Below are 13,568 nucleotides of genomic sequence, written 5' to 3' on the forward strand. Positions count from 1 at the left end.
TTAATTATTCTATAACCATTTTACTTTTCCTTTTTTTTGGGTCTTTAAAATATATATATAGGGGAATATATAAGTCACACGTACAGGTGGCTGATGTAGAAGCCTTCAATACAAGACAAAAACAAAAACAAAGGACAAAAGTAAGAATATTAAAAAAAACAAAAGACAAAGGTTGGGTTGTCTGCTTTTAATTGTATGGCGAATGATAAAGAACAATAGAACATAATTAAACCTAAAGATTTTTGACTTTTGAGAGGCGTTGACTCCAAGCTGAAACACTCAAGGTTTGTGAGGGTAAAGGCGAACAGGGAGGCCTTTTGCAGGAATGGGCATGGGATCAACCACGATTTTCTCATCAGGAATCATCTTCTCCCACTTGAACCTTTTCACTAAGTTGTGCATGAAAACAAGTATTTCCAAACGGGCGTATTCTTTTCCTGGGCACATCCTCGGCCCTCCACCAAACGGAACATATGTGTACGGAGCAGGTCCACTTCCTTCAAATCTGCTCGGATCAAATTTCTCTGGTTCAGGGAAGTAAGCTGGATTCTTGTGGGTCGAGTTTGCACTCCAGTACAACTGCGCGCATGCACAACACCAACAAAACTCATTAAATTTAATGCCGCTCACTATTCAAAATGGCATTAAATTGGGTTATGCCGCTTATCCTCAAAAGGCATAAATTAATGTCGTTTTCATCCTTTGCCGCAGCAAATAAATTTCTGACTGGATTGTTAATGCCGTTTGAGAAACGGCATTAACTGTTTGGTGCCGTTTATATATATAGCCTAAAAAGGCATAAATTGCAGTTTCTTTGGTAGTGATAACTGCATAGGTATAAGACTATATAAGTCAATTATAACCTGAGTTATTTAATTAAACGGGTTGGAGTCTTCAACTTTACCTAACCCTAAATGTTTCTTGTCGATGCGGCATAGGTATTAGACTATATATAAGTCATCTTAGACTTGGCTTATTTAATTAAATGAGTCAGACTTTAAACCCTAATTCATATTAAATTCAGGGGTCCTCAGTAATTTTTCTTTTATTTGTAGGGGTGTTGGGGAGGGGGATGATGGATATATAGAAGAAAGGTATAAAGATTTACTGACCTTCCAGCCCTTGGGGATGGAGAAACCATTGAAGATGAAATCATTAATGGCTTCCCGGAAAGCTCCTTGGAGCGGCGGAGCAAGCCTCATGACTTCACATGCTACGTTCCATGAATATCTCATCTTTTGAATATCATCCCAGGTCAACAACTCCCCAGGTTCTTTGGACTTGGCTATCTCCATTTGCTCTAAACAAACACAAAAACAAGAATCAAATGAATGTTCAATAATTGCACTAAATTAATTAATTAATAAATATTGTTCTTTGCCGGCTTAAGGAAAGCAAATAAAAACAAACAAAAAAATAAAAAATAAAATAGAATAAGAGAAATGCTACATGTGCATGGCACTTCCCCAAGTTAATTTTTATTTTTTATTTTTATTTTTTAATATGGGCAGATCCAAGGATTAAAGAACATTAGCATCTGGGCGGATCTAAAAGGAAGATAAAACTAATATATATATATATAGTGGACACAAGTACTTGATTAAGATAGCTAAATCTGGTCCTTTAGGTCCTCCTAAATTAAATTTTGGGAGGGCCCCGAACCTCCTAAAGCTAAAGGGGTTTAGTTAAATATTAGCCTAGTAAAATAAAAATATAATATGCAACATTTCTTGTAAAATAATTATTAGAGTAAATATTAGGGATAACTTCACTTTAAACTCCTAGATTACCACGCGATTTGAGAAGCCTCTCTCAAACTTCAAGACTTCTCAATTTGGACCTCTAAACTTTTATCGTAGTCAAATTGAACCTTTTCGTCATATATAGCCATTAACTTTTCTGATTTACCCCTAAAAAGACCAAAATATTCCTAATTTTTTTTTTTTAAAAAAAAAATTTATAAAAAAGTCAGGGGTATAAACATAATTGTTTCACTTTTAACATTTAAAATTTGACGGAGGGGTTCAAATTGATTACAATTGAAATGTTTTGAAGTTTAAGAGGACCTTTTCAAATTATTTGATAATTCAAAGATCTAAAGTAAAATTACCCATAAATATTACATACTTATCTTTCATTTTACTCTCATATTTCTAATTAAGTTGATATGGCATAGTTCAAATCTACTTTTATTTTTTATTTTTTATTTTTTAGAAAAAGAGCTTTTAATCCTATTACATCAATTTAATAAAATAAAAATAAAAATAAAAATAAAAATAAAAATAAAATGAAGATGAATATTTATAAATACTCATGTGCTAAAGTGGCCGGTGTGAACGCGCATTGGTGGGGATCACGGGTCACCAAATTTACAAAGTCACACGTCGGTTTCATTCAAGTCTTTTTAATTAAAATTCGATACAAACATGAAAATATTTTCTTATATTCAAACCAAGAATGATTTGATAGTATGACTTTATGGCATGGTTGATCCAGACAGGATATTGACTCATCCCCGTTCATAGTACCATTTTTTTTCCTTTTTTTAAAAAAGGGTAAAATATTCGGTTACTATAATTTATAAATAAAATAATTTATCAATTTAATTAGTTAATTAATAATTAACTTAATTATCAATCATACCCTTTTAATGATTTCCCCAATTATAAATTGTCTTATCATTTTGTAAAAAATAATTATAATAAAAGCTATAGTGTTCAAAAAATAAATATAAGAATTTGAAGTAATTTCACTTTAGATTTTTGAACTATCACGCGATTTAATATACCTCCGATTTTCAAACTTTGAAACCTCTCAATTTGGACCTTGAACTTTCAATTATAATAAATTTGAACTTATCCATCAGATTTTAAACCTTAAAAGTGAGACAATGACATTTATACCCCTGATTTTTTTATAAAATTTTAAATTTACCCTTAATTTTAAATTAAAAATAATAATAATCACAAAGTGACCCACGGTTGGGCTACCTTGTGACCATTTTTTTTCAAATTTTTTTAGTAAAAAGAAAATTGAAGGATAATTTTGTCTTTTTAACAGTTTTAACGGCAAAAATTGATGGGGTAAGTAAATTGACTACAATTAAAAGTTTAGATGTACAAATTGAGAGATTTCAAAGTTCGAAAATATGTCAAATCGCGTGATAGTTTATGGGTCTAAAGTAAAGTTACCCCAAACACTTTTTATAGGTCAACTCGTTCGAACATGTACTTCCAAATTTACTTTTTAAATTACTAGCAATAGTTTCAAATGAAAAAAAGAAAATCAAGTAAATTATAGAGAAAATAGAAAAAAATTACCGTTGTAGACTCCGTCGTAAATATGAGGAAGCTCGGCAAGGTACTTGACAATGAAAGTGCAAGCAGCGCTGGCGGTGTCGTGGCCGCCGATGAGCAAGCCAAGGATTTTGTCGGCGATATCTAATTCCGTCATGTGCTGGCCATTCTCGTCGGAGGCCAAGAGCATGTGAGAGAGTATATCTTGTGTTGGGCTTGCTTTGCCCTCCCCCAAATCAGCCCTTCTCTGCTTGATGATCTTCAACAGCTCTTTCCTGATGAAATTTGAAGCCTTGATCCCACGGTTGAACGGCGTCCCCGGCAGGTCAATTGGGACCGATATGATTCCGGAGGCCAAAGCATTAAATGGGTCGGCAAATCTTGCTATATGGTTCGGATCTTCAAGGCTAAGAAACAACCGGCAAGCCAACCAAAAAGTATACCTACATATATATATATATATACACACATATATTACCAATCAATATTAACTCAATTACATAAAGAAAATCCGCGTTTTTCAATCGCATGCAAAGGAGCGTTTGTATTTATACAATCGCATGATTAGCTGCATTTTCAAATCATAAACACAAACGTACCCAAATTTTTGTTTAGCTTAGTGATTTCTAAACGCAACCTTAATTTATTAACTATGCACTTAGAGCATATTTTGGATTGCGTTTGAATGTCTAAAAGTGCTTTTAACTTTCAAAATGCCTGTTTGAAGAAAAAATTACTCGTTTGGTAAAAAAATTAAAAGCGATTTTAAAGGTTAAAAAAGTCTAAAAATGGACAAAACGCACTTTTGACAAAATCTTAAAAATAAAGCTTTTACCCAAAAGCTCTTTTTGAGTTAAAAGCTATATTTCCTAAACGCAATCTCAAACAAGCTCTTAATAGCTAGTTTAGTAAAATTATTTTTCTGACCTTCAAAGTCGTGTTCTAAAAATGCAATTAACCCTTGCGGTTCAAACAATTTTTTTTTTTTTTTTTTTTTTTTTTTTTTTTTTTCAAACGGTTTTTGTAGTTTTATTTGAAAACGAGTTTTTGACCCGAAAATGTAAATTTTTTTTTTTTTTTTTTCACCACTCAAAATTGACGGGTTATATGACGTATAAGATAACTGATTTGACTCTAAAAAAAGGTGATAGAATATCTATTTGTCAATAATATCGTTTTTTTTTTTTTTTTTTTTTTCCCTTAGCCGTGTAAAAAAGCTGGAACGAAAAAAAATGATAGAATTTAATTATTTTAATTCAATAAAAAAAAAAAAAAGGTTATTTCAATTGCTACCTTTTTGCAAGTGGAAATACAGTAACTTCCTTTTGGTTTTCCCAACCGGAAGAAAAGTGTCTCTGTGCAATGGTGTCCATGATGCTGATGTATCTATGCAAAGCTTCGGGCTTAAGGAACTGGGGAAGCAACTTTCTCATCTTCCTGGCCTCTTCATTGGAGCTGGTTTGATTGGAAGAAGGGAATATTTTGTTAACAGATTCAGGCCACCATGCAACTACAAGCTTGTTCTCGTTGGAAAACAAGAACTTGTTACAGGCAGCGCCGCAGAAGACGGCGGCCGGCTGCCCAAGAAGAGAGGTTTTGAAGATTTCCGACGAAAACTTTGACATGCGGTCGAAGATAAACTTTTCCGGATGGCCTTTCCAGCCGGTGGACAAGAACTCGAGGCTCTCGCCGATCATGGGGTACCCGGTTTTCCCCGGCGGAAGGTTCGGGCTGGTGAAGTGTGCCCTGTGCTTGTAGAAGAGGGTGAAGAGAGAGAGGGAGACGAAGGAGACGAAGAGGAGGAGGAGGGAGAGGTAGAAATGCTCCATGTTTCTTGTTTTCTTTTTCTTTCTTTTTCTTGTGTGTGGGAGACGCTATGGCAAGGAATGAGCATGTTTTATAGGCATTTATGCTTGTGATTGGAGTGGAAATATTACCAAAGTCAAACAATTAATGTTTGCTCTCACACTAGAAAACTAGGTTGGTAAAGAAAGAGAATTTTGGAAAAATACCATTTTCTAGAATTTGGCCTAGGTTATAATGTGATGTAGCTTCTTTAATAGCTATTTTTTTTTTTTTAATAAATGACTTCAAATTAAATCTTGGCTAGCTATTGAAAAATATTTAACACGGTGTTTTTATTTTTTATTTTTTGACCACCTAAGTTAAATCCAGAGTGGGAAATATAATTCTTAAAGTTAAAACAATTTTTTTTTTGGAAAAAAGTTTTATTTTTAAGTTTTTTTCAAAAGTATGTTTTAGCTATTTTTAGAGTGAAAAAATTCAAATGAGTGCTTTTGAAACATTTTTTTACTAAACAAATAAACTATCTGTGTTGATTTGTTTGGACACAACTTTTTAAATACTAAAAGTACTTTTAAAGTTTCAATACTCCATAAGACAATTTCAAACAGGCTCTTAGAGCCTGTTTAGAGTATGTTTAAAATTGCATTGGGAAGTAGAGTTTTTAAAGTCAATCAGAGTTTTTTATTTTTTAAATAAAAATCTTCAATTTTAAGTTAGTTTTTCCTAAAAATGCATTTGACAAAAGTTTAAAAATAAAGTTTTTTTTGCTAAAAACACTTTTTGACTTAAATTTTCAAACACAATTTCAAACATACATACTCTAAAAAAGTCAAAAAAAAAAAGTACTTTTAAATTTTTTTACCAAACATGAAAAATACTTTTTACTATTCTTAACACAATCCTAAACAGCCTACAATTTCTTTTATTAGACTGTCTAAATTTCTGTGCTATACGTGCCTAACAATAGGATCTGATCAACCCATATAATTTTACGCAAAAATAAAAAAAAATAAAAAAATAAAAACTGCAACAGTACTATTAATGTTCCAATATTTGATCTATTATTATTTTTTTTTAATATTAGAGATTAAAAAGTAAAGCTTTTATTCGATGGAGTCTGTAATTTATGTAAGGAAAATGAAATATTAAAATGTGGTAAAGAATGTGTGAACGTGCATTACTCGTGGATTTTGCGTGTATGCAGCGCCTGTTATTTTTTCTTTGGCGGAGGTCAATTGTTCATGTCGTTGGAAAAGAAAACCATGGAGGGAACCTACGAGGAAATTAATGAGCCTAAACATGGAGCTCGTGCACCTCGTGTCGCGGAAGTCAACCAACAAGCAGCATTTTAAAGCCAAATCGTGCTGCTGCTGCCTCCCATTTTAGTACTTAAAAGCTTGTGATTTTAAAATTTTGCTATTTCAGAAAAACACATTTTTATGCGATTTGAAAAATCAAAGTTTTTAAAAACGCAATCCCAAATAATTTATTTTCTGTTTTGAAATTGCACTTTTTGTGTATAAAACCGCAATCTCAAACGCACCATTTTTGTCATTTAAATCATTTCAACAATTCTTATTTAATTCTTTTAAAGATGGATAATTAGTGAATAACGACCAGGTAATTAATGAAGTTAGTCACATAATTATAACTAAGTTTAACTTTACTCTATTAAACTTTCTCTTTTTTTTTTTTTTTTTAATAATAAGAAGTAGAGAAAAAAATCACTTCAAAATTAGGTTCCACATTCCACCTTAATTTTAGTATGGATAAAGTTGAAGAATTTTTTATTTATTTTTAATATATATATATTTTTAATTTAGTCTATTAAATTGATATATGCTCTTAAAATATGCAAATTATATATATATATATATATATATAATAGAACATGTAAAATTTGTTCATGAAATGTCTTTAAGAAAAAATATCAATTTAATAAACTGAATTTCTTCTAATTTAACTTAGAAAAAGGCATTATTCTTTTAATATTATATTAGATTTTAGTGTACAAAAGTTGGCAGTTGGCAGTTATTCTTATTGCCTTCATTGATCATCTTAAAAGATAAAAAAAAAAAAAAAAATAATAATAATAATAATAAAAAAAAAAATTGGGGGAATTATTAAATAAATTACCTACAAAATTCCTTTATATACCAAAATTTGTCACTAGAGTGATATCTAGAATGATGCTATTGATATCTATAGTGGGGGTGGCCAAGCAGTGGGCCACCCATAGAATATTAAGAAGTTTTTTCTTAGAAAAAAAAAACAAAACTTAAACCGGCCACTTTGAATCTTTGACAAGACATTTTCAAAATATCCCCACTTTGTACCTTACAATACCGAAATTATCGTTTTATAATTATTAAAATTTAAAAGTGGATTTTTACGTGGTCTTTCTGTGGGCAGTGGTTGGTAGGTATACCAGTTGAGTCTCCAATCAATATTATTCCATTAGGGTACGCTACAAACTTTAGAATCCCATTTCATGAATAATTATCATATCACCTTTGTAACAACAAAGTCAATAATAATAATAATAATCAGGGTCTGGAATAACAATCTATGTCTGATGAATATAAAATTATGACTTCAAAAAATATTATTTATTCCATAATAGATGTCTTGATTTAAAGCACTAGCAGTAATTTTCCTTTAATTTTTCCTAAGTTTAAGATACAAAGCTACTTTCTACTTTCTTAGTTAATTTGTCCACATCTTTTAGTGGAAGAAAAGATTTAAAGTGTAATTTTTCAACGTTGCCGTGACCACCATTAATTAATTACCATACAACATTATCTCTAATAGTATTTAAGAAGTCTAATATTACATATGCCAGCCAATGATCAATTAGCTATAGTCAAAGCCAAAGGTCCTGTCTGAACAAGTGGATCAATATGGATCCTCCATTTTCAATATGATCATTCAGAGACAAGCCATGTGTGAAACGAGGAAAAGTTAGGTTAGGTTAAAATGAAGACAATAATACATTCGACAAAATGTACGTGTATATGCTCGACGGTTCGAGGTTGACTGTTATTGGTTGTAAGAATGTGCCAAAAACAGTGGCTTTTTTATGCTAACTTTTAATTTCTTGCTTTGTATGATTGTACTAGTTTCGTGTCGTGATTATGTAGACTTTTTGCAAAGTAAAAAAAAAAATCCCAATAGGCAATAGGGCGTGCCATGTCATGGAATATTTTTAATGACAAGAAAAGGAACCTCTACACGAATGTTGCTTCTTGGAATAAAAGTGTCGGCCTTCAAGAAATTTACATCTAATCACATGTAGCACGCCTTTTTGTTTTCTCTAATCTTACTTTATTTAAGAAATGTTTTTTATGTCCTTAAGGGGGTAAGTTCAATCTGTTAGAGGTCATGCTTGATGATTCATGAAGCGAATGTCACTAGATTGAATTGTGACATGTAAAAAAAAAAAAAGATTTTTCTTTGTCAATGCTATATTTAGAAGGTATTTTTTTGTTTTTGTTTAAAAAAGTTTTTTCACGTGACGTAAAATGAAAGTAATTATGTGTGTTTTGGGTTGTTTATTAATTAATTGATGTTTTTGTTTTGAAAAGAGAAAATAAAATGGATAAGGAAAAAAGTGTTATCAAATAAAGTCTTTTCTCCAAATTGGATTGAATGAATTTTTTTCAACTCAGTCTATTAAATAAACATGTCTTTAGAGCATGAAAGTTTGTGTATTTTTAAAAAGAGTAATGCTATATACCAAACTTTTATCCAACTTTGTTGATGTGGCCCCTTGAATTTTGTTTAATGACGCTTTGACAACGACTGCGTGAATTATTATTATTATTATTTTGAGAGAAAGACCTTGGGAATTACTTGGAAAGAAAGATAATTCATTTACCAACCATGGTTACCAGATTTACCAAACACCATTATAAAAATAAAATATTTTTCATTCCCCACCCATCAGGCAACTTAATAGCAAGGATCTAAAAAACCTTAGTCAACCAATTAACTATAACTTTCCAGAAAGACAATTTGAAAAAACATGGTGGCGTTTTAATCTAGCAATGAGCTATAAATGAAGAAACATATACAAAATTAAATTCGTCAATTACAATAGAATAAATTAAGACTAGTCATGAAAAAAATAAATTATAAATTACATTTATAGATGATTAAATTTTGTTAATTAATTAAATTAATTTTTGTTCAACTCTATTTTTTAATCTTTCTACTCGTGAACTAAAATGTTGACTCCCTCCATTGCATTGGATATATGGTGGCAATTTGAAGCAAGCAATCCATCTTAATAACTTGTGTCCACATCTTTGATGTCTCATTCACTTACTTGTCTACTGCTTAGTTTGAGAATCAATGGCAATCTAGAAGACAGATTATTTTAGTACATAAACAAATCATTTATAGTTTCAAAAAACTTGATTCAAGGATGTTGGTTGAATTACAATTTTACAAAGTTAATCAAAATGACCTAATCTTGTACTGCACATATATGGTTGTGCCAGGTTGCCTTTTAGCATAAATTTTGATTAAAGTTGATAATATGTGTCATAATCAGATTGATTTAGAGCTTGGTAGTTTTATTTATTTATTGAGGTTGAAAGATCTTGTAGCTGGCATAACTTAAATGCCAGGCAACATAAATATTTCTTTACAAGAATCGTGGAGTTCACAATTGATTGCTGATTCGTAAAAGAAATAATAAAATAAGTATCACTAGAATAATAATAATAAAATAATAAAAAAAAGCAACCCATGTCGTTGTTGATGTTGATCATAGATTTATTTTTGGGTTTCAATCTGTAAGAAAGAAGCTAAGGTCTATGATAGATATAAGACTAGACTTAGGTTTATTATTTGAGTTGAAATTCTATTCCATTTCCTTAGGACTATATTTTCTAAATTAGGATTAGATTGTTTTAGAATTAGAATTAGGATTAATTAGAGTTCTTATCAGTTTAAGTATCATTACTCTATTTAAAGAGCATCTTGTTGTCAATAAAATAAGGGAAATGCTAGGTGTTCTTCTAGTGTTCTCCCAATTGTGATGTTACTTTTAAAATCAGCAATAGATTAAAAGTCAATAATGATAATCTCAAGTTCAACGATAATTTTAAAAGCCACATCACAGTTGGGAGGACATCAGGAGAACACTAGAAGAACACCTAGAATTTCCCATAAAATAATCAAGGAAAAAAAAATTATTTGTGAAAGCTGTGGTATTTTCTCGCTCTGAGTGGAGTCTTATGATAGCTCATACTCAAAAGTGTTGAAATATTGAATAAATGATTAAATTTAATTATTTTTATCCACTTAAGTTTCTGAGATAAGTAGTGATTTAAGATGGTATCAGAGCCAAAGGTCATGAGTTTGAACCTTGACTCCATTCATCCTTCATTTTAATTATATTTCACGTGTTGAGCATCACCTATTAAAAAGAAGTTTGAGTCCACACGTGAAGAAAAATGTTGAAGTATTGATTAAATGATTAAATTTATTTCTTCCTATTGGCTTACGTTTTAAGGATAAGTTGTGATTTAACATAAAGGAGCTATGAAAAAAAAATTTGAGGGTGGCCGAAACCACCCCCAATAGTTTGAGGCCGCCTTGACCAACCCTATTTTTTTTTATTTTTTTAATTAATTTGTTTATTTTTAACACTTTACCCCATTGGCATTTTGAGGAGTCCCGGATGATTAAAAAAAAAAAGTCACTAGTATTTCATCTGAAAAGACGGAAAAAGTTAACGATGGGCTAACTTACTAAATTTCGAAAGGACGTGAGAATCGATGATCAATTTTTAAAGGTATTTTGCTACTATTTTTTTGGGTACCCATTTTAGTCAAAATGCTATTTTTTGTTTTTTTGTTTTTATTGATTTATTTATTTATTTAAAGGGTGACTTGAGCAATTCCAACCCGTGGGATGCGGTCTAGTCAAGTAGTAGGTGTAGACAACGATATACTAGTTTTTTAGTTTATAATAATATAGGGATTAGACTAATTAGGCGTGGAAGTATGCACAAAAGTAAGATTAACATGCAAAATGCAGATTCTCCACAGTAGTAAGAGTACAGTACATAATGATTAAATCTATTGTTGTTAATAATATAGGGCTAGAGTTGACTAGGCCGGCTGATGTGTTTTGTGGCCTAACTCCTAAGGTAATAAATTTAAGTGACATTTTAAAAAAAATATTAATTAAATTTTTTAATTTATAATTTTTATTTAAAAATAATTTATTATTGTTTCTTGCTCTTAGTTTTGTTTCAAACATGTAGAATTCATCTTTACTGCAAGACGTTTAATTTTCAAATAATGATATATTGTGTGGTGATCTACATATAATTCATTTTATTACAAAAAAAAAAAAAAAAAAACATATAATTCATTTTATGTACAGTTTAATTTGCCCAAAACAAAATTTAATTTATTTCAAACATTATTTTAACAACCGAACTAATCAATATGCTAGTTTTAGGTTAGAGCAATATATATATATATAACAATGCTTCTTCTTTATTTATTTCATTAAAAATATAGTTTTTTTTTTTTTTTTTATTCAGATCTGATCTATATTTTATTTAACTCTTTAAATGTTATCGTCTCAATTAGTTTTCAAATTTGTAGTATATTTCGGGGAATTACGTCATGGCACACGTAAACAGATAGAACCATCGTATCCCCACATTCACATTTATTTATTTATTATTTTTAATGTTTTTATCTTTTGTTTGGCTTATGAGTAAATATTAAGAACTAATTTTATTTTTTATTTTGTAAGAAAAACTAGCAATTCGAGGAATTAAAAGAGCTATTGTCAAAGGAGGAATGCCAATTAATGTTGCCGTTGTCACGTTGACAACGCACTCTTGGACTGGCGCAGGCGCAGTTATCGTGGAATTCAAGGTGGAAGTCACTGTCTAGTTGGTATAATGGTAATTATCCCAGTCATGAAAACCTAAGTTTGTAATGGTCGTATTCATCCAAGCATATGCCACCGATCGTGCAGTTTGTTTACGCAGGAATATGGGAGAACAAAATTTAATGTTGGAGGTCAATGCCAAACAAATTGTGGAGGCTATCAACTCAGCTATGGGCACATGGAATCGTTTTGGGCATCTAATTGAAGATACGAGGCGTATACTACTCACTTTGAGTCTTAGTTCTTCGCGAAGCAAATGAGGCGGCTCATAGGATGGAGAAAACGACGACTACTAATGTCAGTGATAGAATTTGAAGGGGTACTACTTATAATTATATTGGTAATATTATTTTGATGGAACAATTAACTTTATCTCAATGATTATTTGCTAGAAATATTATGCTTCACCTACGATTTATTATCAATAAAATTCACCAATTTAGTTTTCACAAAAAATAAAAAAATAAAAAAATAAAAAACAATACAATGTTATTGTCAAGTCATGTCTTATTATATGGCCCAGAACGGAGGATAACGACTATTAGTCTTTTTTTTTTTTAATTTCTTTTTCTTGTATTCATATTTCTACTTGGAAAAATGTTAGATTTATAATTTTTTATTATTATTCGTTATATGAATTAACAAGTGATTGAATGGTGTTAAAATTATTTTAGTAACCGACATCGTTTCAGTCATGTGATGACACATGTCAAAAAGTTGTAAGTTTAGTATTAGTTTTTCTATCATGTTTCTTTGGTTTCCAAATTCCTAAATCAACGTAATACTCTGGATTTGGCTTGCCAGGATCTATTGTAATTACTTGAGGAAATTACATTTACCTATCTCTAATGATTGCTTTATGTGTAATGTTCCGTTCAATGTTTTAATTTTTGTAATACTTCCACAATTGACAATTGTCATTGTGGTTGAAATGTCTCTCCAAAAATGTCAAAAACAGAAAAACACAAACAATGAAAAAATTATAAAACTTAGAAAAGCGAAAAAAAAAACAAAAAATAATTCAGGAAAAACAAAAGTTATAAAAAAAAAAAGAGAAAAATTATATATAAAAAAAAAGTAAAAAGGAAAAATTCGAGAAATTGTAGCTTAAAGTTTTTTTTTTTTTGTTAGCAGAAATGGTACATTGCAATCTCAACAGAAGATTGGAGGACAATGCAAACAAAGAGTTACGCTATATATATATATTTTTTAAGAAGAACATATTCATTCATTGAAAAAAGATTAAGGAGAATTGCTACACATCTCAAATTGTTTTTTTTTTAAGTTGGTTCCCAAATGATGTGTCACCATCCCATGAGTTGGTGACACACTTCCCAAAATAATAAATTTCATAAGATAGTGACACATCATTTGTGAACTAATTTTTTGGATGTGTAGCACTCCTTAAGATTAAAAGGATAAAGCTCTGATAAATCATAGCTAAAACTATGAAGTTACAACGTCATAAAAACAAACATAAAATCTTACAATCAAGTCTTATCTATGACTTTAACATCCGTTAGCCCATGTCCAAACTTTAGTTAT

The 13,568-nt window shown here is 30.4% G+C and overlaps 1 protein-coding gene across 1 annotated transcript; it reads right to left on the reverse strand.

Annotated features, from left to right (window-relative positions):
* Positions 1–5,147, reverse strand: LOC132184488 (beta-amyrin 28-monooxygenase). The gene is made up of 4 exons (XM_059598138.2): positions 4,590–5,147; positions 3,321–3,739; positions 1,113–1,300; positions 1–579 (listed from the first exon to the last, which is right to left on the reverse strand). The coding sequence occupies exons 1-4, from the start codon at positions 5,123–5,125 to the stop codon at positions 280–282; spliced, it is 1,443 nt and encodes a 480-aa protein (XP_059454121.1). The 5' UTR covers positions 5,126–5,147; the 3' UTR covers positions 1–279.
* Between the last annotated feature and the right edge of the window lie 8,421 nt (positions 5,148–13,568).

This window comes from Corylus avellana, chromosome 7, assembly GCF_965113065.1.
Source record: "Corylus avellana chromosome 7, dhCorAvel1.hap1.2, whole genome shotgun sequence".
Taxonomy (NCBI): Eukaryota; Viridiplantae; Streptophyta; class Magnoliopsida; order Fagales; family Betulaceae; genus Corylus; species Corylus avellana.

Bases quoted from the DNA above. Each gene is read 5' to 3' on its own strand.
- LOC132184488 (XM_059598138.2), bottom strand. From the start codon at position 5,125: ATGGAGCATTTCTACCTCTCCCTCCTCCTCCTCTTCGTCTCCTTCGTC. The intron at 3,740-4,589 runs GTAGCAATTGAA...ATATATATGTAG, and splicing joins GTATTTCCACTTGCAAAAAG to GTATACTTTTTGGTTGGCTT. The intron at 580-1,112 runs GTCAGTAAATCT...GCATGCGCGCAG, and splicing joins CCATCCCCAAGGGCTGGAAG to TTGTACTGGAGTGCAAACTC.